The 22921-nt window shown below is 34.4% G+C and overlaps 4 protein-coding genes across 10 annotated transcripts in view; 3 read left to right on the top strand and 1 right to left on the bottom strand.

Moving 5' to 3' along the window:
* LOC21392337 (disease resistance protein At4g27190) overlaps window positions 1-83 on the top strand; it is a 7976-nt gene extending 7893 nt beyond the window's left edge. Inside the window, exon 7 of the mRNA XM_024163519.1 lies at window positions 73-83. Within this exon, the coding sequence (XP_024019287.1) occupies window positions 73-83 (11 nt within the window). The remainder of the gene's footprint in view (window positions 1-72) is intronic.
* LOC21392336 lies at window positions 25-7582 on the top strand. 3 transcript variants are annotated; one of them, XM_024163490.1, is made up of 4 exons: window positions 25-1637; window positions 2187-2420; window positions 4471-4995; window positions 7479-7582. In XM_024163490.1, exons 1-2 carry the CDS (start codon window positions 83-85, stop codon window positions 2267-2269), a joined length of 1638 nt encoding a protein of 545 aa, XP_024019258.1. In that variant the 5' UTR covers window positions 25-82; the 3' UTR covers window positions 2270-2420; window positions 4471-4995; window positions 7479-7582. The 3 variants fall into 3 exon arrangements, with proteins under 3 accessions (XP_024019258.1, XP_024019255.1, XP_024019256.1); XM_024163487.1 differs by having other exon boundaries at window positions 2184-2420; XM_024163488.1 differs by lacking the exon at window positions 7479-7582 and adding an exon at window positions 5360-5416 and having other exon boundaries at window positions 2184-2420.
* A 4809-nt stretch (window positions 7583-12391) lies between these two features.
* Window positions 12392-14210, top strand: LOC21392335 (syncoilin). Its single transcript, XM_010094902.2, has 4 exons — window positions 12392-12623; window positions 13044-13154; window positions 13952-14032; window positions 14136-14210. Exons 1-4 carry the CDS (start codon window positions 12408-12410, stop codon window positions 14208-14210), a joined length of 483 nt encoding a protein of 160 aa, XP_010093204.2. The 5' UTR covers window positions 12392-12407.
* Window positions 14211-14706: 496 nt separating this feature from the next.
* On the bottom strand, window positions 14707-19351 carry LOC21392334 (DEAD-box ATP-dependent RNA helicase 21). 5 transcript variants are annotated; one of them, XR_002901918.1, is made up of 3 exons: window positions 16920-19351; window positions 16003-16184; window positions 14707-14930 (listed from the first exon to the last, which is right to left on the bottom strand). XR_002901918.1 is itself a non-coding variant. In XM_024163493.1 (2 exons), exon 1 carries the CDS (start codon window positions 19125-19127, stop codon window positions 16926-16928), a length of 2202 nt encoding a protein of 733 aa, XP_024019261.1. In that variant the 5' UTR covers window positions 19128-19351; the 3' UTR covers window positions 14710-14930; window positions 16920-16925. The 5 variants fall into 5 exon arrangements, 2 of the variants coding, with proteins under 2 accessions (XP_024019261.1, XP_010093203.1); XR_002901920.1 differs by having other exon boundaries at window positions 14708-14930; window positions 16003-16141; XR_002901919.1 differs by lacking the exon at window positions 14707-14930 and adding an exon at window positions 15519-15530.
* Window positions 19352-22921: the final 3570 nt, after the last annotated feature.

The raw sequence follows: 22921 nt of genomic DNA, 5'->3' as shown, positions 1-22921 counted from the left end.
GAAAGAGTTGAACTTGGAAGAAACTTGTGATGTTTTGTTTTCACGCATAAAATCATTACATCTACATGCAAGTCCCACATTGATGCACTTATTTGAGGAGAACTCCCACCCACGAGAAGTCTTTCAGAATCTAGAAGATCTACTCGTATGGAGACGTGACAGTTTAAAGAACGTAGTGCCGTCCTCCGTATCTTTCCCAAATTTGACGTCTCTAAGTGTGTCAAGATGTCATGGAATGATCAACTTATTTAGTTTCTCTGTAGCCAGAAGTCTAGAAAGACTTCAAAAAATAAGCATAGATGAATGCCAAATGATGACTGAAATAGTTTCAAATGATGGAGGTCCTGCTGGTGCGGAGTCGCTTGAAATTATTTTCAATCAATTAGAAGTTATGGAACTTTATAGATTACCAAGCCTCTCTAGCTTTTATTCTGGGATTTCTAGCATGAGATTTCCTAGATTGAGAAAAGTGGTTGTGGTAGAGTGCCCTAATATGCAGAATTTCTGTTGTATGGCATCGATGTCACTTGTGGGAGAACTTCCATTGATGCAACCGTTGGAGAGCTCTCATTCATGCATAGCTTTCCACGGTTTGGAGATTCTATTTGTACGGAGATGTGACAGCTTAACAAACTTGATACCATTTTCCATGTGTTTTCAAAATGTGACAATTCTGAGAATAGCAGCATGCAATGGGATGGTAAGTTTGTTGAGTTGTTCAACAGCGAGATATTTGTCGCGACTGCAGACATTGAGCATAATTAAATGCCAAAGAATGCAGGAAGTAATTTCAAGTGAATGGTGTGACAGTGATACAGGGGAAATTGTTTTTGAACAATTGGAAACTTTGGCACTTCATAAGTTACCGAGACTCTCTAGCTTCCATTCGGGTAAATTTACTGTAAGATTTCCAAAATTGAAAACAGTTGTTGTGATGCAGTGCCCTGAGGTGAAGAGTCTCCGTAATGTGGCATCCCCAACAATAGGAGATGAAATCCCGTTGACTCACTCATTTGAGAACTTCCACCTATGCGAAGTCTTCCAAAAGTTGGAGACTTTGGATGTAGGGATGTGTGCGAAATTGATGATATTAGCACCGCCTTCCATTTCGTTCTCAAATTTGACGAGGCTAAGAGTGTCGATATGCAGCGGAATGGTGTATTTGTTGAGTTTCTCAACTGCTAGAAGTTTGGCACGACTGAAAAGTATGAGCATAAGCGAGTGCCAAATGATGACTCAAGTAATTGCAAATGAGGGAGATGATCTTGATGGGGCATGTGAAATTACGTTCAAACAATTGGAAATGTTGGAACTGCATAGCTTACCAAGCCTCACTAGCTTCCATTTGGGTGATTGTGTAATGGGATTTCCGAAGTTAAAAAGATTGATTGTAACTCAATGCCCCGAGTTGAAGAGTTTCTCTTGTGGGGCCATCGTCCCTAAGCTCGACAAAATAATCACAAGAATAAATGACCGGTATATTCGGGCTCAGAACTTTTGGAATATAAAAGGTTATTTTGAGGACTTGGAGCAAGCTAGGCCTATACAAGAGTTGTGGAAGGATGATTTTCATTCCAGCATGCAAGAACTCTGGGAGATCAACCTAGGCATAGCAATTCAGCAATTGTTCAGAGAAGGTACGAGTTTTCATTCATCGTGTCATTTCGAGTTTTGCTTACCTTAATTTAGTTACATTTTTTAGTGGGACAAACCTAACAAGTCACCAGGCATCACGAGTAGAATTGTTTTTTCATGCCCCTGAATTCTGTAAGGCAATGCCCTTAATTGTCCTACTTGGTTTTCTTTAAATCTCGATCGTTTCCTTGTTGACTTCTAACATTTGGTTTGTTTGCTACGGTGGTTTACTTTCGATTGAATCTCGTGTAACTAACGATCAATAATTAACATGAATGAAAGCTTTCTTTTCCCTTTTTCTTAATACCTTCGTTTTTGTTTTTGAGAACCTATTCCGGACCCTTTTAGGAAAAGTGGTTGAATAGGATTTAGTCTGCAATGCTCAAGAGAACGCCATATCCAAATTTGGACGATAGACAAAAAAAAAAAAAAAAGACAATTTATATGGCCAAAAAAAAAAACACGTCATGAATCAGCAAGACTATACAATACAAATTTGTTTCCATTTCGACATATTATAGTCTCTAACATATATTTATATCTTGAAGAAGATCCAAAATTAGAAGACCCTGGAGAAGATCCCGACAATGACTTTGAAGAAGAAGAGGGCTTTGACAACTTTTCTGTCTTCTGAAGAGGACCTTCATGAATATGCCAAATCGACCGAAAGAGGACTACAACGATTTTGGACAGAATTCAAAACAGGATCTTCAAAAACTCTCTGAACAGTTTTAAAGCGTTGCAAAGCAGATGTTGGAGAAGAGTCCATATTTGAACAACATAAGGTAAGAAAAGCCTTCATCAAAATACACTTCAATGTCTGGAACACTTTGCTTATAAGCTTCTTTTTGTGAATGTGTTAACATTAAATTGGTTGAGTTCCGTACACCATTATTTCTTATTCTATTGAAATGGCAGCAGAGCCAATAGTTAACACTCTCAGTATTTTAAATTTCAACATTTTTTTTCCTGTTCACTTTCATGCATTAGTTGTTCAAAACCAAGGATGAAAATATCGATATCGGTACTTAAATTTTACGGAAATATCGACGGAAATATTGATATCGATGGAAATTGACGTAAAAAATGAAAATTCATACTAAACACTCTATTTTCAAATGGGATTTTAAAAACCTTAAAACAGATAATAATACATTAATTAGATGAAACTCTCAATCAAAATACCAATTATTTGATAAATATGCAAGGTAAAGTGTGATCATAACACCAAAAATACTAAGCACACGTGCACAAATTAAGTAAAGTAGCTGAAAGTCAACATAATACATATACCATACATATATAGTTTCATACATGATGATAAATTATCAACATAAAAAAAAGCTTCTAGGATGTTGGAAGGTATTTTGAACACATTCTTAGTTTAAACAATATTGATACCAAGACATGGAGTTTGAATAGTTCCTTATATAATTTTGAACATGCCATATTTTTTAGATTTTTTAAAAAAAGTAAAATAAGATATATATATATATATATATATATATAAAGCTGCGGAACTTTCTGTGGAAATTTTTACTGATATTTTCGTGAAATTTATGTAAAATTTCCACAATATTCGGTCATTTAACACTACATTTTACTCAGAAATGGAAATTTTTGTGAAAATATCGATATTTACAGAAATATCTGTGGAAATTTCAAGATATTCAGTGGAAAAGATACTACACCCCCTATTTTCATATCAATACTTCCAAAATACGGAAATTTCCGTGAAAATATCGATATTTTCATCCTTGTTCAAAACAAACATTTTACCTTTTGTCCAATTTTCATTGGCAGTTATATATACATACATATATCCCAATTTCCGCTTAATTATTTTTATTTTTACTTGAAAATAATTATACTTATTTTTGATGTTGCATTCATTTTCAAGGGATTATAATGGCATGTAGTGGTTTATGATTAGTGGAGTAAAAACACTTTAGATGATTCGTTGCAAAATAGAACGAACAATTATTGATACATTTGATCTCATCTCGTTTAGAGTTTTGTTTTAATTGCATGTTTTTGGCTTCGAGATTATTGGTTCATGCTTTCGTTATCTCTCTTTTTTTTTTTTCTTGTTGTTGTTTAATAGTAACGAAGTTCTCATAACTTATGAGATTCTATGACGACGTTCAGGAAGACGGTATGGAAGGTGGTTTCACCGTCCTACGTTATGTTTCATCTTGATAGATTTCAGATCCAAGTCCTCTGTCTAAATTTTAGTGTCTTAAATAGTGTCCAACCAATCAAATCACACCACATCATGGGAAGCACGAAAGAGTTAGTTAAAAAGCAATTCAAAATTTTTACATGACATGACGTGATATGATTAGTTAGACACCAATTGAGACACTAAAATTGGACAGGAGATCTGAGTCCATAGATTTCGATTTTATGAATTTATTAGATTGGAACTAAAAATTTGCGCAGATCATGTTTTCTAGTCCCCTGTTTATAATACATTCACGAATAGTAAACATATTATGCTTTTAATTAGTCTAATCTCAAAACTTTGTTGAACATTTCATGATAAGTGTTAACATAACAGTTCAGTCTTTTTATTGGATCATTCATATAAATAAGTAAATCTTTTATGAATCACATTTTGCAATTTTGCGGTCTTATTTAGCTTAAATACTTTGTCGAATCTAATAGTTTTTATACTTGACTACAAATGATATTATAAAGGGTCTACTTTTTAGGAAATTAGAATACTGGCTATTGATGTGTTATTTTATTACATCTATGGTTTATTTCTAGGAGTATGCCGAGTAAAATTGTGTGGTAACACTAGAACTAAGGTTCACATTGCCTCTTGTGCAGGACAAAAAGCAAGCTGACGGTTAAAGTTCATGATCAGATTGCATTGCTGCCGATAGGATTGGGACTATTAATCCCAGTCTCATGTTTGGTACCAAACATTGACCGGACAATTTATCCATTGACAAGAAAATAGTCTCCAAAATCTGTGGGACCAATAATCCTCCCAAAAATGGTGGGATTATTAGTCAAGGGGTGTTCTTTTCCGAGCCAAAGTCTTGAGTGTTTCTTCCTTTCAGATCTGCTTGCCGTTGAGAAGCCACCAACACCGACAAAGTTTGCCGGAGGTCATCGTCGCATCACCGTGCCGACATTTTCACCAGTATCAAAGGTGGATGGTGAAGATCAGAGCAATTATATGAGCGCTCATGGGTATGTAATTTATGTGTAAAAGGTGGACTCCAGTGCCAAAGAGGCTCCCGTACTATGACAGGTTCGGGGGAAAGCTCAATCTCATATGTACACGGCCTTACTCCCCCGAAGGAAATGCCGTTTCCGGGATTCGAACCCTGGACCCCGGGTGCAAACGTAAGCGCTCCCACCACGGTGCCAAGATATGTAATTTATGTGTAATGTGGAAAAAAGAATGCCAACTAGCATTAGGGTAGCACATAACATCACAATTAGATTGATACCTACAGAAAATAATTATATCTCATACTAAGTCCATCCCTAAATATTATTCATGAAAGAAAAAACCAACAAAATTTTAAGGAAAAGGGAAAATAAAACTCCCAAGGATATCATAAAACAAACAAAAAAAACTACATAACTGTAACACCCATTTTTCTAACTAACAAAATTCCTAGAAATAGACGTTAGGAATTAACTTGAATAATCTTATGGTATTATATTTAGTGAATTCTAACATCACTTTGAGTTATTTCTACAGGTGAACGCGACGATGACTCGTGGTGTAAGAACAAGTTCATGCCAAGCTGTTAAATTTTATATGAAGATTTGATGGATATGTATGTTGATTTAATACTATTAATAGATTTACACATATATATATTATTACAAAATACATATTAGATATATATGTCAAGTTTTAAATACAAATTGGTTATATGTTATCTTAAGAAACAAACATACTTACACGTTCAATTTTATATTTATAGATTTATAAATATATATATATATATATATGTATATATATACATAAACATCAATAGTCAACCATAGGTAAGTTATTGTACTTTATTGTTGATAATTGATTCTATGCCGGATAGCTAAGGGTGAGGAATTGCTTTATGTCTTTTGAGTTAATGACAGTATAACGAAACTTTGATCATGATTTGCAATTCGTTTTCCACCTCAATGACAGCCTATAATCACCCAAATTAAACCAATTAACATTCGAGTTAATCCCAAAATTCATTTGGAATCAAATTGTAAGTAATTTCTCTTTATGTACATGTTGACCAATGAAAATCTTATTCTTTTAAGCAGCCAGCTCTATCTTTTTTTTCAGTTTCCTAATCCTTTCTCCATACCTCTTTCACGTCTCTCTCTCCCTCATCCTCTCTATCACGACAAAAAAAATATATATATATATATCACAAGAGAACCTCCATAATCAGCCATCAAGCTCATCTCTTAATCTTTCTTTTGAATTCTCTTAGCAATCAAGATAAAAGAAATCGTTAAGGTATGATTCCTCTTATTATTTATTCTTTTAGTTTCGAATTCTTTAAGGGTACGGATTTGATTGTCAATGATGGTTTTTATTTGAGAAAGAGGAGAGACATGAGATGATGTTTGAGTGAGGCTATACCACTGCTATGTTGCTTATGGTATTACGTATATGGGTGGATGGGTGGCTATGTTTGTTTTCTTTTTAATCATTTTCAGACCTCTGTATTCTTATTTATTTAATTAGTCATTTTCAAATTGTCGATTATATTTAGAGGAATCATTTATAGACTTGTATACATATTGTATCTAATGCTAGGATGTCTTATTTCATTGGCCTTATTGCACCCTAGTTTAAGAAGTCAAAAATTTTGGACGTGTCTAAGAGTGATTGCATGCATACTTATATGTTCTGTGTATTAGAAATATGTCATAAGGTTGAATAATAGACGGAGTGTTGTTTATACATGTTGAGGATGATGGTTTTGTATTTTATAGAATTTTTAGTGAATTTTTGTTCTAGTTTGAGTGCTGGAATTTTTCAGGTTTCATGTCTGATTTTAAAACGGGGTTTCAGGGAGTAAATGAACTCCGTTTTTAGTAAATTAGATACCGTTGGAAAGCTCTAGATGTCTACTTTAATTTAAAATTAGTTTCAGGTCATTTGGAGTTCTATGTGAATTGTTATGAGTTTTTAAATGAGTAAAGGTCAGGCTGCCAGTTTTTGTTAAGTTTTGTGGTTTTGTGTAATCAGTGGGTTTTTATGTCTTGATATTAATGATTGGTGGGAATGGTATATTAAACGTTGTTTTAACGTGATTAATGTATTTGATGAGTTGTTAAGGTTCTTTAGTAATCTTATTTATGATTTATGGCATGAACGGTTCTAGAGGCGAGCACCCGAGGACCTCATTCGTCGCGTCACCGTTGTGAAATTTAAAAAAGTTAAGTAAGGCACTCAAGTAACTACACTCTCACCTGCAACATGAATTGAAGAATTGAGAAGTATATGATTTTGATATTTATGATGATGTTATGACACCTTTAACATTTCATATGATGACGTTTGAAGAAAAATGTATATATGTATTTTTATGTTTTTAAATGGCGTTGTACACCCTTGATGGTGACCGGTGAGCGGTCTTATTGCCACGGTTGGTATGGGATTTGCTATCCCATACTTTCCGTGGCTAGCGCGCTATGATGGTACAACGTCGGACCCAATATATGATGGATTTTAAAGTTTAAAATATGTTCAAAAATAATTATTCTCATGATGACGCATTTATTGTTGATGAATAAAAATGTTAATTTACATTTGTAAGAATTAAGTGTCTTACTAAACCCTTGCTTATATAAGTTATTTCATGTTGCAGACAATCGAAAGGGTAAGATGTAGCCATGGAGAATATTGGGGCGGATGCGAGCTATGCGTGATAAGAAAACGGGAGAAACGATCATGGGATAAAAGTGTTTAATGTTAAACAAGGATTTTAGTTTTCATTTTTATTGTTTTGAAACTTTGGTTTATGATAGTTTTGATTTGAAGAATATTTTAGACTTCTTTTTTTTTTAAGTTTATTTCACGGCATAGATTTTAATAATTAAGTTGAACCGAAAGGTTATTTTATTTTTCTTTGAGGAAGTTAAAAAATTTTAAAGATAATATGTTTTTTACAAAAAAAAAAAAAAGTTAGGCTTTTCTTTAAGTCATTCAAAGTAAAGTGTTTCAAGCTTAACTATTTTTTTCGCATTCTTTAAGAGGTAAATGTTTGAAAGTTAAGATAACTGTGACGATCTGTGAGGAGTTGGCGTCCCCTTCTGGAATGGTCAAGATCAGGGCACTGGTGAGTCTCCTCTTTAACTCTTGAAAGCTCTTATCACAGTCTTCCGTCCATTCAAACTTCTTCCCTTTTCGGGTAAGCGTCGTAAGTGGCATGGCAAGCTTCGAAAAATTTGCTACAATTTTTCGGTAATATCCGGCTAGACTAAGAAAACTTCTGATCTTACTTACATTGGTTGGTCTTTTCTAATTGCTAACAGCTTCAATCTTTGCAGGATCCACCGTCACCCCCTCTTTGGAAATCACATGCATAACAGCTGAAAATAATCCCAAAGAATTAAGTGAGGGCTCACACCTTGTTAATTAACTTTTAAATATCCCTCATTAAAACGTCCTGGTCAAAACACAGTGAGAAAAACACTAGGAGGGAAAATGAGTCTATTTATTCAAAGAATCGAGCTATAGTAAGGTCTGTCAAGTTCTTTGCCCACAAGAATTGATTATGAAAACTTAATGCGGGAGAATCACCTGAAAATGATAAGACTTATTGCATGGACCATTTATTTCGTAGATTGGAACTTCTTTTCTTGTATGGAAAGGATAATAAGTGTGAATTATTGTTGGCAAATAAGAATGTGTAAGTCAAATATTTTATTTGATGAAAATTAGAATAAAGGAGATTTGAGAAGAAAATACCCAAGTTTCACAGGACAATTTTAAGCTTGACCTAGCCTTGATCTAGAAGGGAATTTATGAGGTCTATTGAGGTGAGAGGATAGATTCTTGGCTTTGTACCAACTCAAATCCTGTCGTGTAACAACTTTCAACAGGGCGTTTCTTAAGTTTGCACGTTCTAAGGGCCTGTTTAGTTCGTTAATTCGAGTTGAGATGTGACTTTATTTGAGAGTTTTTACTGTAGTAAAAAAGTTAGATGTGACTATTTTTGAGAGTTTTCTACTGTAACAAAACTTAAATTCTAAACTCGAATCGGTGAAATGAACGGGGCTTAAACCTGCTATCTTTGATGTTGTGTCACTAGAAAATTACTGAACTTACTCTTAATAGCTCATTGATTTATATTTTTATCTCTTATTCTTAATTAATATCTTTTTTAATTAATTACGAATGAGAAATAAAAATCAAGACTCATACAATTTAATGAGGTATTTATCTCCATTTCCTTTTTGTTGCTTACAAGTCCGGTCATCACACACAACAGAAACAGAATTGACAAAAGTACATAATTTGCTATGGTTTTTTGAAAATCTATTATTAATTTTATTTTAAATAATTAAGTGTCATTGTGATCTTTTATTTTCTTCTTATTAATTGAATGGAAATTATTTATTTTCAAGTGATGTGGTATAAATAGTATTTTTTTATCATCTTGAGTGGTACTTTTGGCTTTTTTTCCTTTTTATTTTTCCGCAAAACCTATGACCTCACAAGACGTGCATAATTTTGGGACGTTAGCCATAGTGATCCGAATCAATGGATAAAATATCTGCCACCACTTGGCTGATCATGCTACTCAAATTCTTGCAGTGTGCAGCAACTTCATAAATTATTTCTTAATCTTTTGCCCCTCAAATTGAGGGCCCGTTTAGTTCGCTGATTCGAGTTTTTAATTTGAGTTAAAATGTGACTTTATGTGATAACTTTTTATTATAATAAAAAGTTAAATGTGATTGTTTCTAAGAATATTTTACTGTAGTAAAACTCTAATTTTAAACTCGAATCGATGAAATAAACGGACCTGACTCAAAGTATTTTCTCAATGCAATATCAAAGTGGGCCTAAAAACACATAATGATGTCTGGCCATGCCAAGAAAAGTGTGAAGAAAAGTTAAAAAAACATCAAATAACTAAAAAAAAAAGTTATAATATGCAGCAATTTGCTTATCAAATTTGAATAAAAGATCAGGACCCGATGTCATTCTGGAAAGTATTTGCTCTTTAGCATGGAACATTTTTTTTAACTTTTTATAGTATGAAAAAATAATAATAAAAAAAAGCCCATGCATATGGTCCCAAGTCTTCTACATTGTGATGACCATAAACTTAAAGAATGTTTCATGAATTCTATTTTGGGCAGGTTAGAAATTTATCCGTAGGCCTCGAAATTGCATTCCTGGGCAGAGTGGAAACTCAAAAGTATATTTTAGAATAGAATCTTGAAAGCCCTATATATTATAAGTAAATTCCCATGATTCCATGAATTATGCTTTTTGCAATAATTTGGGGTAAACAATACCTTAGGTACATATACTTGAACTTAAAATTTTGGTATGTTACAGTGTTTTTCATCTAATAAAGAATTTGAATTCAAAAACTTCTTCTCTTACAAAATTTCAGCTAATAAATCAGAATCACTGACTTGAACACGTGAACTAAACAAATCCCTAGTGAAGCGAACTAAGTGTTTTAAAAGAGAAGGAAGCAAAATTGGGGACGTTTGGTAAGGGAATTCGTACCCTGATTCGAATCATGATTCATGGTTCGTTACAGTGTTTTCTCTCATAAAAAATACATGTAAATCAAAAATAATTTTAATCTCATGATTCTAATCTATGAACCAAACGTATTCTAAGTGAAAAGTGGAGATTCTCTCTTCCAAACACAAGCTGGAAGAACCAATGATATGTCATAAAGGCAGCTATCTTAGCTGCTTCCCATCTCTCCTACTCTGTCTTGTCCTCTAAGCCTCCTCCCCATATTGGTAGGTAAGCCCTTACTGTTCACTCCACCTCAAAAAAAAAAAAAAATCATTCATCCCAAGCACCTTTGTACATGAGAAAATAATATATAATCATTAATAGCCTTTTGGACATTCCAACCGATTGTAATTTATTATAATTACATTTATACCAGCTCGTTTTATATTGCATTTACAACACATTCATTTCTCGCAATTTTTATAATTTCAACATTCAAAGTTCTCAAGTATATCGTTCAAATGTGCAAATTATTAATTCTTTTAAAATTCATAAATCTATCATAACTTATACCAATACAGTGTTCGAAATTTGTAAGTTGTTATATAAAGTGTACAAATTATCGTATTTTGGTATGATGCTAGAAAATCTTCTCCCAATAAAAATTCCCCGTTCATACCAAATTGAAGATTTAGAACTAGTAAACGATCTGTTGCCTAAAGAATTATGTATTTCTTCATAACTACACAAAGTAGTGGCAATATAATAAATAATAAAAACATTTATGAGACTTTTGGTAAGAAAATTCATACCATGATTTGAATCATGGTTCATAGTTCGCTATAGTGTTTTCTCTCATAAAAAATACACTTAAATCAAAAATTGTTATAATCTCGTGATTCTAATCCATGAACTAAACGTTAGCTTTACATACAGTAGTTGGCTGAATTTGCCTGTATACCTAACCTTGAGAAAATATCAATCTAGCTAACAAAATGAGGCCCATGTTAGATCCTACATCAAGTATTAAGGAGCAAATTGTATGTAAAAAAAATACTCAATCATACATTGCCAATAATATTTCTCTACAGAAAAAGATTAAAGTTCACTGCAAATTATTTCTTCAATGGGTGGTCATCAAGTAAGCGTTTGAGTAAAGGTGGAAAGAAGGTCATTGAGAGTTTTCGAGTTGGTCTTCATTCAACAATGGTAAAAAAAAAATCTACCCTTTTTCAACTTTAGGTCATTTCAAAAGCTAATTGTGATAATATATTTTTGTTGCTGTAAAGTAAGTTGGGCTTCATAGCTTTAAAGCTATGTTTGGTAGGAATGAAAGAAAATAAGATAGAAATGAAATATGGAAGAGATGAAAAATAGCAATGATGGAAAGAAAATTGATTTTCTTTTATGTTGTTTGGTATGAGAAGATGGAAAGAAAATGAGCTTACCTTCACTTGTTTGGTATTGGAAGTTAAATTGTGAGAAAAGAAAAAATATTACTCGTAAATTACTTTTATACCTTTAAATTTTTTGTTTGAATGTTGATAGAGAAAATGGTAGTTTAGTAACTTTACTCACTTTAATTAGTTGTTCCCATTTTCCATCTCATTTTCCGCCCATTTGTGGAAAGAAGAAAAATAGTGAGACCCACATGTACTATTTTTCACTACATTTTCTCTTCATTTCTCTTTTCCCTCCTACTAAATAACCTACTGTACCGTTTAGTTGGACGATTTATTCTCTGATTCAAATTATGGTTCATGATTCACTATAGTATTTTCTCTCACAAAAAATACACGTAAATCAAAAATAATTCTAATCTCATGATTTTAATCCATGAACCAAACATGCTCTACATTTTAATTTTCCCTCCCAAAATCTCTCCACTTTCTTCCTTCCTTCTACTTTTCCCTCCTACCAAACAACCTATTTAAGCCCAGCTTTCGTTTCTAACCACCTTGAACAGGAGAAAGATAGCCATCATTCTTAGAGGAAAAGAAAAAGGAGCATAACGAAAGAAAGGAAGAGAATTTGTTTTGAAGGATTATATTGTGGAAGAAGAATGACAACACCAAGCAAGCAACAGATGCAAAGAGTGAAGAACTCAGGGATTATGATCAGCAGCAATGGCAGCCCAACAAAGGATATTGACAAGGAAGAGGAGCTCTCGAGGTCTGCGTTGGCTATGTTCCGAGCGAAGGAGGAAGAGATCGAGCGGAAGAAGACGGAGGTGAGAGAGAAAGTCCAAGCACAGATCGGAAAAGTAGAACAAGCAACTAAGCGCTTAGCCGACATTCGAGAAGTAAGTGAATCACATTGCTCTAATTGCGACAGAAACATGCTAGTTAGTATACATATATTATACGTAAGCACCATAAATCATCTTTTTCCTCTTCCTATTTTTCCTAACTGAAAAAAAAAATTCTGTCTCCACCACTGTTTGCTTGCTGGATCATGAGTAGTTTAATCTTGAGCGATCGCGTATTTATTTAGTTCTTTCGGAATCTAGTGAATGAAACTTGGGACTTTTAGAACTTTCAGAAGACAGTAAGATAGCAAGATAGATTTATTTCATGAACATTAGCTCCTTCTAAGTCGCAGTATTTCATACAAGCCTAAAGCTTCTGTTCTCTTTATGTGCAACTTTGGTTGATAATTGGAAGATGGAAAAAGTGCCTATTAATGGTTTACGATTGATTCGAAACTCCGAAAACTCTTTTAGGAGCTCGAAGCACTCACAGATCCAATGAGGAAGGACATATCGATGATTCGTAAGAAGATAGATTTGATTAACAAAGAGTTAAAGCCGCTGGGGCAGAGCTGCCAGAAGAAGGTGAAAAGAGCTTTATATTCATTTGCCATTCTCTTCTGTGTTTCTCATGTGTCCTGTTTATTTTCTTCTGCTTTTGGGGCGATATAATTTCACACTTAATACTTTTATATTTATATTGTTCTTTCTTTACATCATCTGAATTGTTGGTATGATAAAATCTGACTTCATTTATACGCCCAAGTAGTGTTTGCTCTCAAATGACATGATTACCTTGGTAGCTAAGTTGGTTTGTTTATGTAAGAAGCTGCTTTAATTTAAATTCACAAGTGGGAATTGCTGCTACAGTCCTAGGTGCCTCATTAAGAATCTTTGTTATGATTAGAACCCAAACCAACCCTACAATGGCTTCTTTTTTTCTTTTTTTCTTTTTTTTTTCCTCTTTTGCAAGTCCAAAAAAAAAAAAGGAGGTTTTAATCCTACAAATAGTCTCTAAATTTTTCTCTAATTTTACTTTGGTCATTGACTTAATTTCAATCTATCAATTTGTTTCGGTTCTGGACTGAGTGATGTTCATAGAAAATAACACTCTACTAATGGAATATGGAATACCGAATATGTACATGATGTTAAGAGAATATAACACTACTAACGGAATATCATATTTATATGTCATCCTTTTCTTAACAACTAACTGGTGAAAAGAGTGAAAAAGTGAAAAAAAAAAAAAAAAAAAAAAAAAAAAAAAAGGCTAAATTAGATGAATTTGGGATGTTTTTAAAGTCAAGACCTGAATTGAGAGCATTTGTGAGATTAAAAGATAAAAGAAAAATCTGTTTTAAGTTTTTTGTTGCCTGCAGGAGAGAGAATATAGAGAGGCTGTTGAAGCTTATAATGAGAAGAACAGAGAAAAAACTCAACTAGTTGCCAAGTTACTTGAGGTGACTATTCATTTTCTTTTCCTTCGAAAATATAAGCACATTTCTCCATTATAGAACAATCCATCATATTAACGTTAGGAATTCTGCATTTTTTCTTGGTCAGATGGTGAATGAAAGCGAGAGATTGCGGCTGAAGAAACTCGAGGATCTCGGCAACAACATAACAATTATTCACTGAGATAATAAAAACGATTTAAAAAAGAAGTAACCCGCTGGGTTACGTGTTGTGCTAATCAGAGTCCGCTTTTCATGTTTGTGGTATTCTCTCTCTTTTCCTGATTTCTCACATTGTATGTATTTCTCTGGGTCTGAAGGTTTTCTCATGTAGTAAAAAACAGCTCTTCAACAAATGTCTGTCAGTAATTAACACCTCAACTTCAGGGAATTTCCATGTTCATGTATAGGGATAGTGTCTGTCAGCATCAAGGTCGTGAAAGTTACAATGAATTGCAGATTGGTGTGTATTTTCCAAATCACCAAATTGATATGTTATCAAGAATATTGTGTCTCTAATGCTGACTATAAATTTGATCATCAAACTTCTCGTACTTTAAGAAGTGACATTTGGTTCATGGATTCAGAACATGATTTATGATTCTGATTTTTAAAATTTAAATTTTTTGTGAGAGGAAAACACTATAAATAACCGCGAATCATGATTCAAAACCAAAGACGAACCCTTCAAACAAAAATCTCCTAAATAAAGCATCATTGTCCTTTGGAAAATTTATATATATAAATATATATTAAAAAAAAAAGCCGACACCACCACCTAACAAGGCATTGACATTGTAATCCCTCTTTTCTGTTATGTTCACTGCCAATTGAATTTAAATCGAACTCCAATACGCAGAAAAATTTTCAAGCTGCTGTTTCATGCTCATTTTTTTCCCCCACCCTGCAAATGGAGAAAATCACTGTGAACCTCCGATCCTATAAGACGACAATATTTCAAGTCCTTATTTTATAATGTTGCTTCATAATGTTGCTTGTGTAGTTGATCCTTTTGTTGACTCTACTAGTGACTGAGGAATATTTATCATTGTAAAATATATAGGATAAGGATCCTATGCCTTTTCTTGGATTAATCTATTCAAGTTTGACCGTCTTACTTTTAAATCTTTATAAAGGTTGATACTTGAGATGCACTTTATAAATGTGCTAAATTATCTCGTTCTAAGGGTGAAAAAACAATAATTACTGTAATTATGATGCATAAAAAGAAACAACAAACTGAACAATTTTGGGAAAATTGGTTCTCATGTGTATAGCAAAGTGAAACCAGTAAAACCAGTGCTATGGCTATTTACAGAAAGGAACCTATACTATACTTAATAGATGTATAGAGCAATTAGCCAATTAAATTAACATAACTACACGGGTGATTGTATCAACAACAGTGTTCTGCAAGGATTCCTACTCCCAATCATGAAGATAGACCACAATGTTGAATCATATTTATTTCTAGTTTCAGATCCCTAGAGACCACGAGGTAAAGCTGTTGCTCCCACAAAAATAAAATAGAAAACATAAGAACGCCAATAAAAATGACTAAGTGAAAGTGTGAGCATCTCTAATGTAATGCTATAATTGATGTGCCAATGTTAAATTTAACATTTGAGTGCAAAAAATACTGTGCAATACAATATTTTTTGTTGTGGTAAATTTACCATATGCTATATTTTGGAGTAAATTTTTCACCAAATATGGCATATGGCAAATTTAGCATTTGATTCCTATTGATTGATATTGTTTCTTTTCATTTAATCATTACAATTTTTCGCTTTTTCAAATTATTTTTTAAAAAATTTATTTTAAAAATTAAAAGTTTATACGTAGATTTTAACATTTCAAATTGCATTATATGTTTGAGCAAAAATGAAAATAACATGTCATATTATACTTTTTTTTGTGTCAAATATATAATTAGCATTAGCATTTGCATTGGAGATGGTCTGAACCTGACATACCTGGTTACAGGACATAGACAAGTGATGAAGACTACCAGACTCGAGCAACTCTACACAGAACAATGAGGCTTTTTTTTTTTTCTCCCCCTCACTCTCAATACAATACGCTTCTAATTTAGCTCATCTCATGGGCTTCAGCCTTATGATGACATCACCAAAATGTCAATATCACACCCAATATCCTGCGGGATCTTGGCAAAGACTAGAAATTCAATGATGGAGTATGTGTAAAGGTTTCATAAGATAATACTCTTTAATGCTTGGCAGAGAAACTGCTAGTTTTTTCATCCATCTCCTTTGTTTTAGAAGTTTGTCACGTTTTAAAATTAAAGTAGCATGCTTTCCCCATTAGGCTTTATTTCCAGGAGAAAACCATATATATATATATATATATCAATCACGTTAGATAACTGAAAGCATTACGATCAAATTCCTCAAATAATCACTTAGTGGTATCAACAAAATTCCCAAGTCACGTCAGTATAAATTTCTGTCATACTCTTTATTGACTTCTAGGGCGCAGTTTCATCAGGATCTATTGAATAAACAATCATATACAAATGCAACCGATCCACCGTGGCAAACTTGCAAGTCCAATGTAAATTAGTTTTTGCTTAGATGATAACACATGACATAAGAAAATATGGGACGGCACCAGAAAATAGACAACTAAGTACTTCAAAAGTTTATGCTACGAAAGAATGTCAACATTAAGATCAAATAGACTTCTAAGTTGTCAGCCACAGGTTTCCTCAACTAATATCCATATAAACTCTTAAAGCAATCAAGTCAGGGAACAACATTAATACACTGAAACAAAAATAAAAGCATCGATTGCCACATTCAGACCAGCATCAATTCCTTACTTCATGTACCCACTAAAGCTAGAGCCTAATTTAAAAGTATTGAAAGCTAACCATTTCTCAATGAGTAAAAACAGTGTCATGTCGTCTAGGTGGTCTATCTGGAATTGATCCTGGCTTAAACTTCGAAGCCTCATGTTTTGCCAGTTCATGCGGCACAGGACTGTTACTCTGGATGAGCATTTGCTTGAGATCATAAAACACATCGGTATCATGCATCGTCAAGAAAGTTGTGGCAACCCCCGTCTTCCCTGCACGACCCGTACGTCCTATACGATGAGTGTACATTTCGATATTCCCTGGCATATCGTAGTTGATGACATAAGCCACATCAGGTATGTCAATACCACGCCCTGCAACATCAGTAGCAACAAGGACATTGTATCTCTTGGTTCGAAAACCTTCAAGGCTGATCTCCCTCTGCTCCTGCGATTTCCCGCCGTGCAAAGTCGTCACACGATACCCTGCCTTGTCCAAACTCTTGGCCACATAGTCTGCATTCTTCTTAGTATTAACAAACACAATGGCAGTCTTGTCGCCAAGCTCATCAAGCAATCTCTGCAATCTAGTGAATTTCTCAGACTCCTTGGTCATAATCACATTCTGGGTGATCAAATCCGTTGTTTTCCCAGCAGTACCAATGGTGACCACAACAGGATTTCTCAAGTATTTCCTAGCAAGCCTCTCCACAGCAGGAGGCATGGTGGCACTGAACATGTAAGTTGTTCTGTAAATCTTCTTATCATCAAGCTCTTCATCCTCGTTTTCTGGCTTCAAATTGCTCGAAGGCATGGCATCCAGGACACCAACGACCTGAGGCTCAAACCCCATATCGATCATACGATCAGCCTCATCAAGAACCACATAATTGCACTGGTTTAAAACCGCATAACGCCTCTCCAAGCAATCAATCAAACGCCCCGGAGTGGCGATCACCACCTCACACCCCTGCCTAATCTTGAACCCCTGCTCCTCAATCGACTGCCCACCAACAATGGACACCACTTTGATGCCCAAGAAATGTGCAAATTTAAGAGTCTCCTCTTCAATCTGCTGCGCCAATTCACGAGTCGGTGCCATCACCACAGCATAAGGCCCATCCGCCTCATTCTCTTCGCTCATTGGAGGCAGCCTCGAGATATAGGTCAGCATAGGAAGAACAAAAGCAGCAGTCTTACCGGAACCAGTCTCAGCAACCCCAATAACATCACGCTGCTGCAATCCAAGCGGAATAGCCGCCATCTGAATTGGGGACGGTTTCTTATAGCCAACTCTCTCCACGGCTTTTAGCAGTTCAGAACTCAATTTACTCTCAGCCCAGCTCCTCATAGGGCGAGGAATCCTTGAACCCTTGTAGGAAATATTGAAGTCCTCACGGAAAATCCTCCAATCTCTCTCCGTCATCTCTTCAAGCTTCTTCTCGCTCCAATGGCGGTCAACCCTCATGTCAAACGTGTCATAGAGATCAGCAGCCTCTTCCTTAAGCTTCTGAGCAGCGGCTTCCTCAGGCCCCTCTTCAATCCCCTCCTTCCGGCGAATTTCCTCTCTGAGGTCCTTCTCGTTCTTCGCCGCGAGCTTCTTCTGCTCCCGGCGGTCCATGCCGGCACGAAACCCTCGTCCAAACAAAAGCTGAGCCTCGTGAGGGTTCTGGTACAGGGAATTCATGTCCCTAGAAGTGTCCTCAGTGTTTTCCCAGTCGAAAGAGAACCGAAACTTCTCGCTTGGCTTAATAACCCGCTTCTTCGGCTTCTTCGATCCCAGATACTGCTCTTTGATCGAGTCCAGCTCTTTGTCGCGCTCTCGCTCGGCCAATTTCTCCAGGCGCGCCCTGTCCCGACCCTTGACCTCCTCTTCGCGCTCCTTCTCGCGATTCCTCCTCTCCGAATCACGGTCCCGATCGCGGCCCAACCGATCCCTATCTCTCTCCCTGTCCCTGTCCCTGTCCCTGTCCCTGTCCCTGTCCCGATCCCTATCCCTATCTCTATCTCTCTCCCTCTCTCGGTCCCTGTCGCGGTCGCGGCGGTCGGAATCGGAGGGCTTGTGAGAGTCATTGTTGCTCGCCGGAGAATCGGAAACAAAGGCGGCGGCGGCGGAGGAAGAAGAAGATCTAGCCTGGGATAGCAAAAGCTGCTGGCGGCGTTTCTGCTCCTCGGTCTCTTCCTGGCGGCGCTGGAGGGCCAATTGCTCGCGCTGGGCTTTGGTGAGGAACACCGGCTTCTTTGCGACGCCGTTGAGGCTAGGGTCGTCGACCGGTCGCTTCATTAGGGTTAGGGTTTATTGTTCGATGAAAAGTATCAGAATGGAAGTTTCTGGAACGAAACTTACCGTTTTTGAAGATTGAGTTTCGGAAATCGAAGTTTCTTTGCAGTTTTCTCTGAAAAAGCTTTTTCAGTGCTGATTGGCAGCGACCCCAGTAACGAAGAGGCACGATGATAGATTTCCTGTTGGTTACTTTGTTTTCGCGGAATCACAGATATATGGATTATTTTGTAGGCAACCTTGCGGTGGAACCTAAAAATAAACTCACCTATATGGATTAATGTTTGTGTCGTTTTTCTTAAATTGATATTTTTTTAAAATCAGATATTTTAAAAACCGGTGAAATCCCTGATGGCTTTGAAATTAGGATATGGAGATCATATTCTTAAAGACTAAGTCTTGAAATCCGTACGGGTTTTTTGGTGGTGATATTATAGTTTTGCGATAAGATAAGTGATTTATCATAATTTTATAAATCACTTACTGTAATATGAAATTTAGAATTTATGTTTATTTTTTTTTATTAAAATGATGTTTGGTTCCAAATGATAAGTTTAGACTGTGTATTCTTTTAATTGATAAAAGTTTTATGAACTTATATTTTATTGGGTATTTCGCTCATTTTTCCTCTCTTTTCAATGTATTATACCCCTCCTAGGCGAAGCTAGAAGTAGTGCTGAGTAGATAGTGACTACTGGTAACGTTAGCCGAACTCAAGAAGTGAAGAAGTTGTAATTTACTTCCTTCCTTGTCGCATACTTCTAAGGCATGTATAACTTTATGGATTCTAGTCTTAAATTCTCCTAAACTGTGGTTGATGTCTATATTTATTATCTATTTATGTTTATGTATGCTACAATATGGATTTCCTGTGGGGGAAACCTGACACGATGCCAGAGACTTAATTTTGAACTTTGACTTTGTTTTATTGTGGAATTGTGAAATCCAACTCACTCTTTCTAAAACTTCATTTCTTTAAAATAGTGAGGTTTGTTTGGAAATTCTTAAATATATTATCTTTGAAATTGATTTTAGCATTATTAAATGTTTAATTACTTTCTTAATCTTGTTTAATTTCTAAACAAGTATCCACGTCACCCCTATTTTAGGGCGTAACAATGGATAAAACTAGTCGACCGAGACCAAAAGACCCATAGCACTAAGGTCACTCACAACACCGCATAGAATCAAATCTAACGAGATAAACCTACCACCACTATAAAAAGGTGGAATGACAACTTTCATTATTACATGATGAAAACATATAAACTAAAATGGTGGAATCAACATCACCTTTATTATATCAAAATCAAAATTAAAAGTAAGACAAAATTTCTCGGCCACATAAACAAAATTATCGGTGATAAGATGGCCACTAAGATCATCGGCGATATGATGGCCACTAGATCATAAAGGATAGATCGGTGAGGACACACATGACTCAAGAGCGATATTTTTGAGATTGTAGATACGCCAAAGATTTGGCATGCACAACATGGTCGACCAAAAAACAAGTACTTACTATCTCTCCCCTCTGCCCACGAAGTCACCACCACCACCATAATCATTACTCATGAGACCTAGAAGTCCGTCTCTAAGGCCGGGGTTCTGACAACCAACCAAGAGGCGATGCCGAACTTTGACCCTAAAAGAGAAAAGTGAGCAGCACAAAGAAAAAAAAAAGAAACCCTAGAGATAGAAAGGGACATATAAAAAAGGAGCGACTTTAATCCACCGAAATTTTTTTTTGTGTGTCTCATAGTAAAGTATGCATGTTTTGTAGGCTGCAATGCGAGATTTTCAACTCAAATAATGAAGTGGGGCAACCAACCTACAACATCTTTGACGTTTTGTGTCATTTTCTTTGTAATATTATCGTTTGTTTCTGCCCATCAGATTTGTTAAAACTTTAGAAACTTGTGCGCTTTTTATTTGAGTTTTTAACATTTACCCACTTAAACATATTTTTTTTTTGTTTTTTTTAGATTATTATTACTGATGTCTCTAAACTTTAAGATTGTTCTCAATTTACTCTCCGGACTTTAAAAATCTCATTTTACCATTTAAATTTTAAATTGTTCCCCATAACTCTTTTTTATTTAATGCAAATGTATTCATCATCACAAAGACGACAATTTTATGATTATAATCATCATCATAATTAGTGAAAATTGAACAATAAAAAGTCTATAACAATTAACAATAAAAGTATACAAATTGCAACTTTATAATGAAGAAATACGATTATAAATTTAAAAAGGCCGAATTTTTATGTACAATATGCCCTTATGAATTTTATAATAATGAATAAGACTATAAATTTGAGAGATCATATTTTTATGTACAATATTAAACTATTGTCATTATCATAAAGATTGAGACTTTATAATAACGATCAATATCAAAATATACAAAAAGTGCAACATGAGTAACACAAACTATTTTTTTCAGACAAAATTGTAATATTATGAGAAAGTTTATATTTTTTAAAATTGAGTTATTAAAATTGACATTGTGTGAAGTTAACTTCATAATAGGGTTTGGGAGGATTAATTTGCAATCCAATGCATAACTTTCGAATTGTTAGGTCTCCCAATCCAATTCTAATATTCCAAAAAAAATTAGATTTTGTGGGTTGAGCTTATGATTTGGGTATCTAGACTAAAATTTAGACTCTTATATGCCTCTTTTTATAATATTAACATAAATTCATATTAAAAATTTGAAATTAAAATCAACACACCATCATGTAAAATAATTTGTTAGTGCCACATAATTGAATTTGAGTTTTCGACAACAAACTAAATTATTACAATCCATTATAAAAAGTCAAACTTCTATAAAACTATTTGAATATATATATAAACATATATAATTCGAATTCATAGATTGAAATTGCTCAATCCAAAATCTGATTTGTAACTATTAAATTGAAAAAATCTCAATCTTTTTATTGCAAAATTTCAAATTATATCTTATTAAGTATATGACTTACTAAAAGTACTCTTTTTAAAAAATTATATATCTCGACTAGTTTTAAATTTTAATCTAAAAGATAAAAATATATAAACTAATATTAAAGGATAGAAATAAAAAAAACCCAATTGTAAGGGGCATTTTTAAAAATTACCCAATTTTAAGGGGCATTTTTAAAAATTACCCAATTTATATCCTCTCAATTCTGTCCAACCTAATGGGTTGATTAATAAACCGTTCATTTCACTGATTTGAGTTTTGTTACAGTAAAAAGCTCTCAGAAACAGTCACATCTAACTTTTTTGCTTACAGTAAAAAACTTTCATATAAAAGCACATTTCAACTCAAATTAAAAACTCGAATCAACGAACTAAATGGGCCCAAGTCTTTTGATTTCATAGCTCAATTCATAACTTAAATTTTATTGTTACAGTATTTTTTTTTACAAAAATTTAAATTTAAGGGATGTTTGGTTGGAGGATTCAAACTATGATTTGAATCATAGTTCATGATTTATTACAGTGTTTTCTTTTATAAAAAAGACACGTAAATCAAAAATAATTTTAATCACATAATTTTAATCCATTAATCAAACGTCTCCTTAACTTTTTTACTATAATATTTTTCTCTTGTTCTATGAACCTACCTTAAAATTTGCCGATTCAGTGAACAAGAAAAGATGTTGTTCATGTATCATCGCCGTCGTTTCTCTAAAATTTTGTCCCCTCAAGGCGCCCTTTAATGTTTGTGTCGTTTTTCTTAATGCCTAAAGTATAAAATGATGAAAACGGGGATTAACTTACTGCAAAGCTCGAGATGGA

The sequence above is a fragment of the Morus notabilis genome, unplaced genomic scaffold (genome assembly GCF_000414095.1).
Source record: "Morus notabilis unplaced genomic scaffold, ASM41409v2 Scaffold507, whole genome shotgun sequence".
NCBI lineage: Eukaryota > Viridiplantae > Streptophyta > Magnoliopsida > Rosales > Moraceae > Morus > Morus notabilis.
The sequence above is the reverse complement of the archived record's forward strand: the minus strand, read 5'-3'. Positions and strand labels throughout refer to the sequence as shown.

Bases quoted from the DNA above. Each gene is read 5' to 3' on its own strand.
- LOC21392334 (XM_024163493.1), bottom strand. From the start codon at position 19,127: ATGAAGCGACCGGTCGACGACCCTAGCCTCAACGGCGTCGCAAAGAAG.
- LOC21392335 (XM_010094902.2), top strand. From the start codon at position 12,408: ATGCAAAGAGTGAAGAACTCAGGGATTATGATCAGCAGCAATGGCAGC. The intron at 12,624-13,043 runs GTAAGTGAATCA...AAACTCTTTTAG, and splicing joins GCTTAGCCGACATTCGAGAA to GAGCTCGAAGCACTCACAGA. The intron at 14,033-14,135 runs GTGACTATTCAT...TTTCTTGGTCAG, and splicing joins TAGTTGCCAAGTTACTTGAG to ATGGTGAATGAAAGCGAGAG.
- LOC21392336 (XM_024163487.1), top strand. From the start codon at position 83: ATGCACTTATTTGAGGAGAACTCCCACCCACGAGAAGTCTTTCAGAAT. The intron at 1,638-2,183 runs GTACGAGTTTTC...TATATCTTGAAG, and splicing joins TCAGCAATTGTTCAGAGAAG to AAGATCCAAAATTAGAAGAC.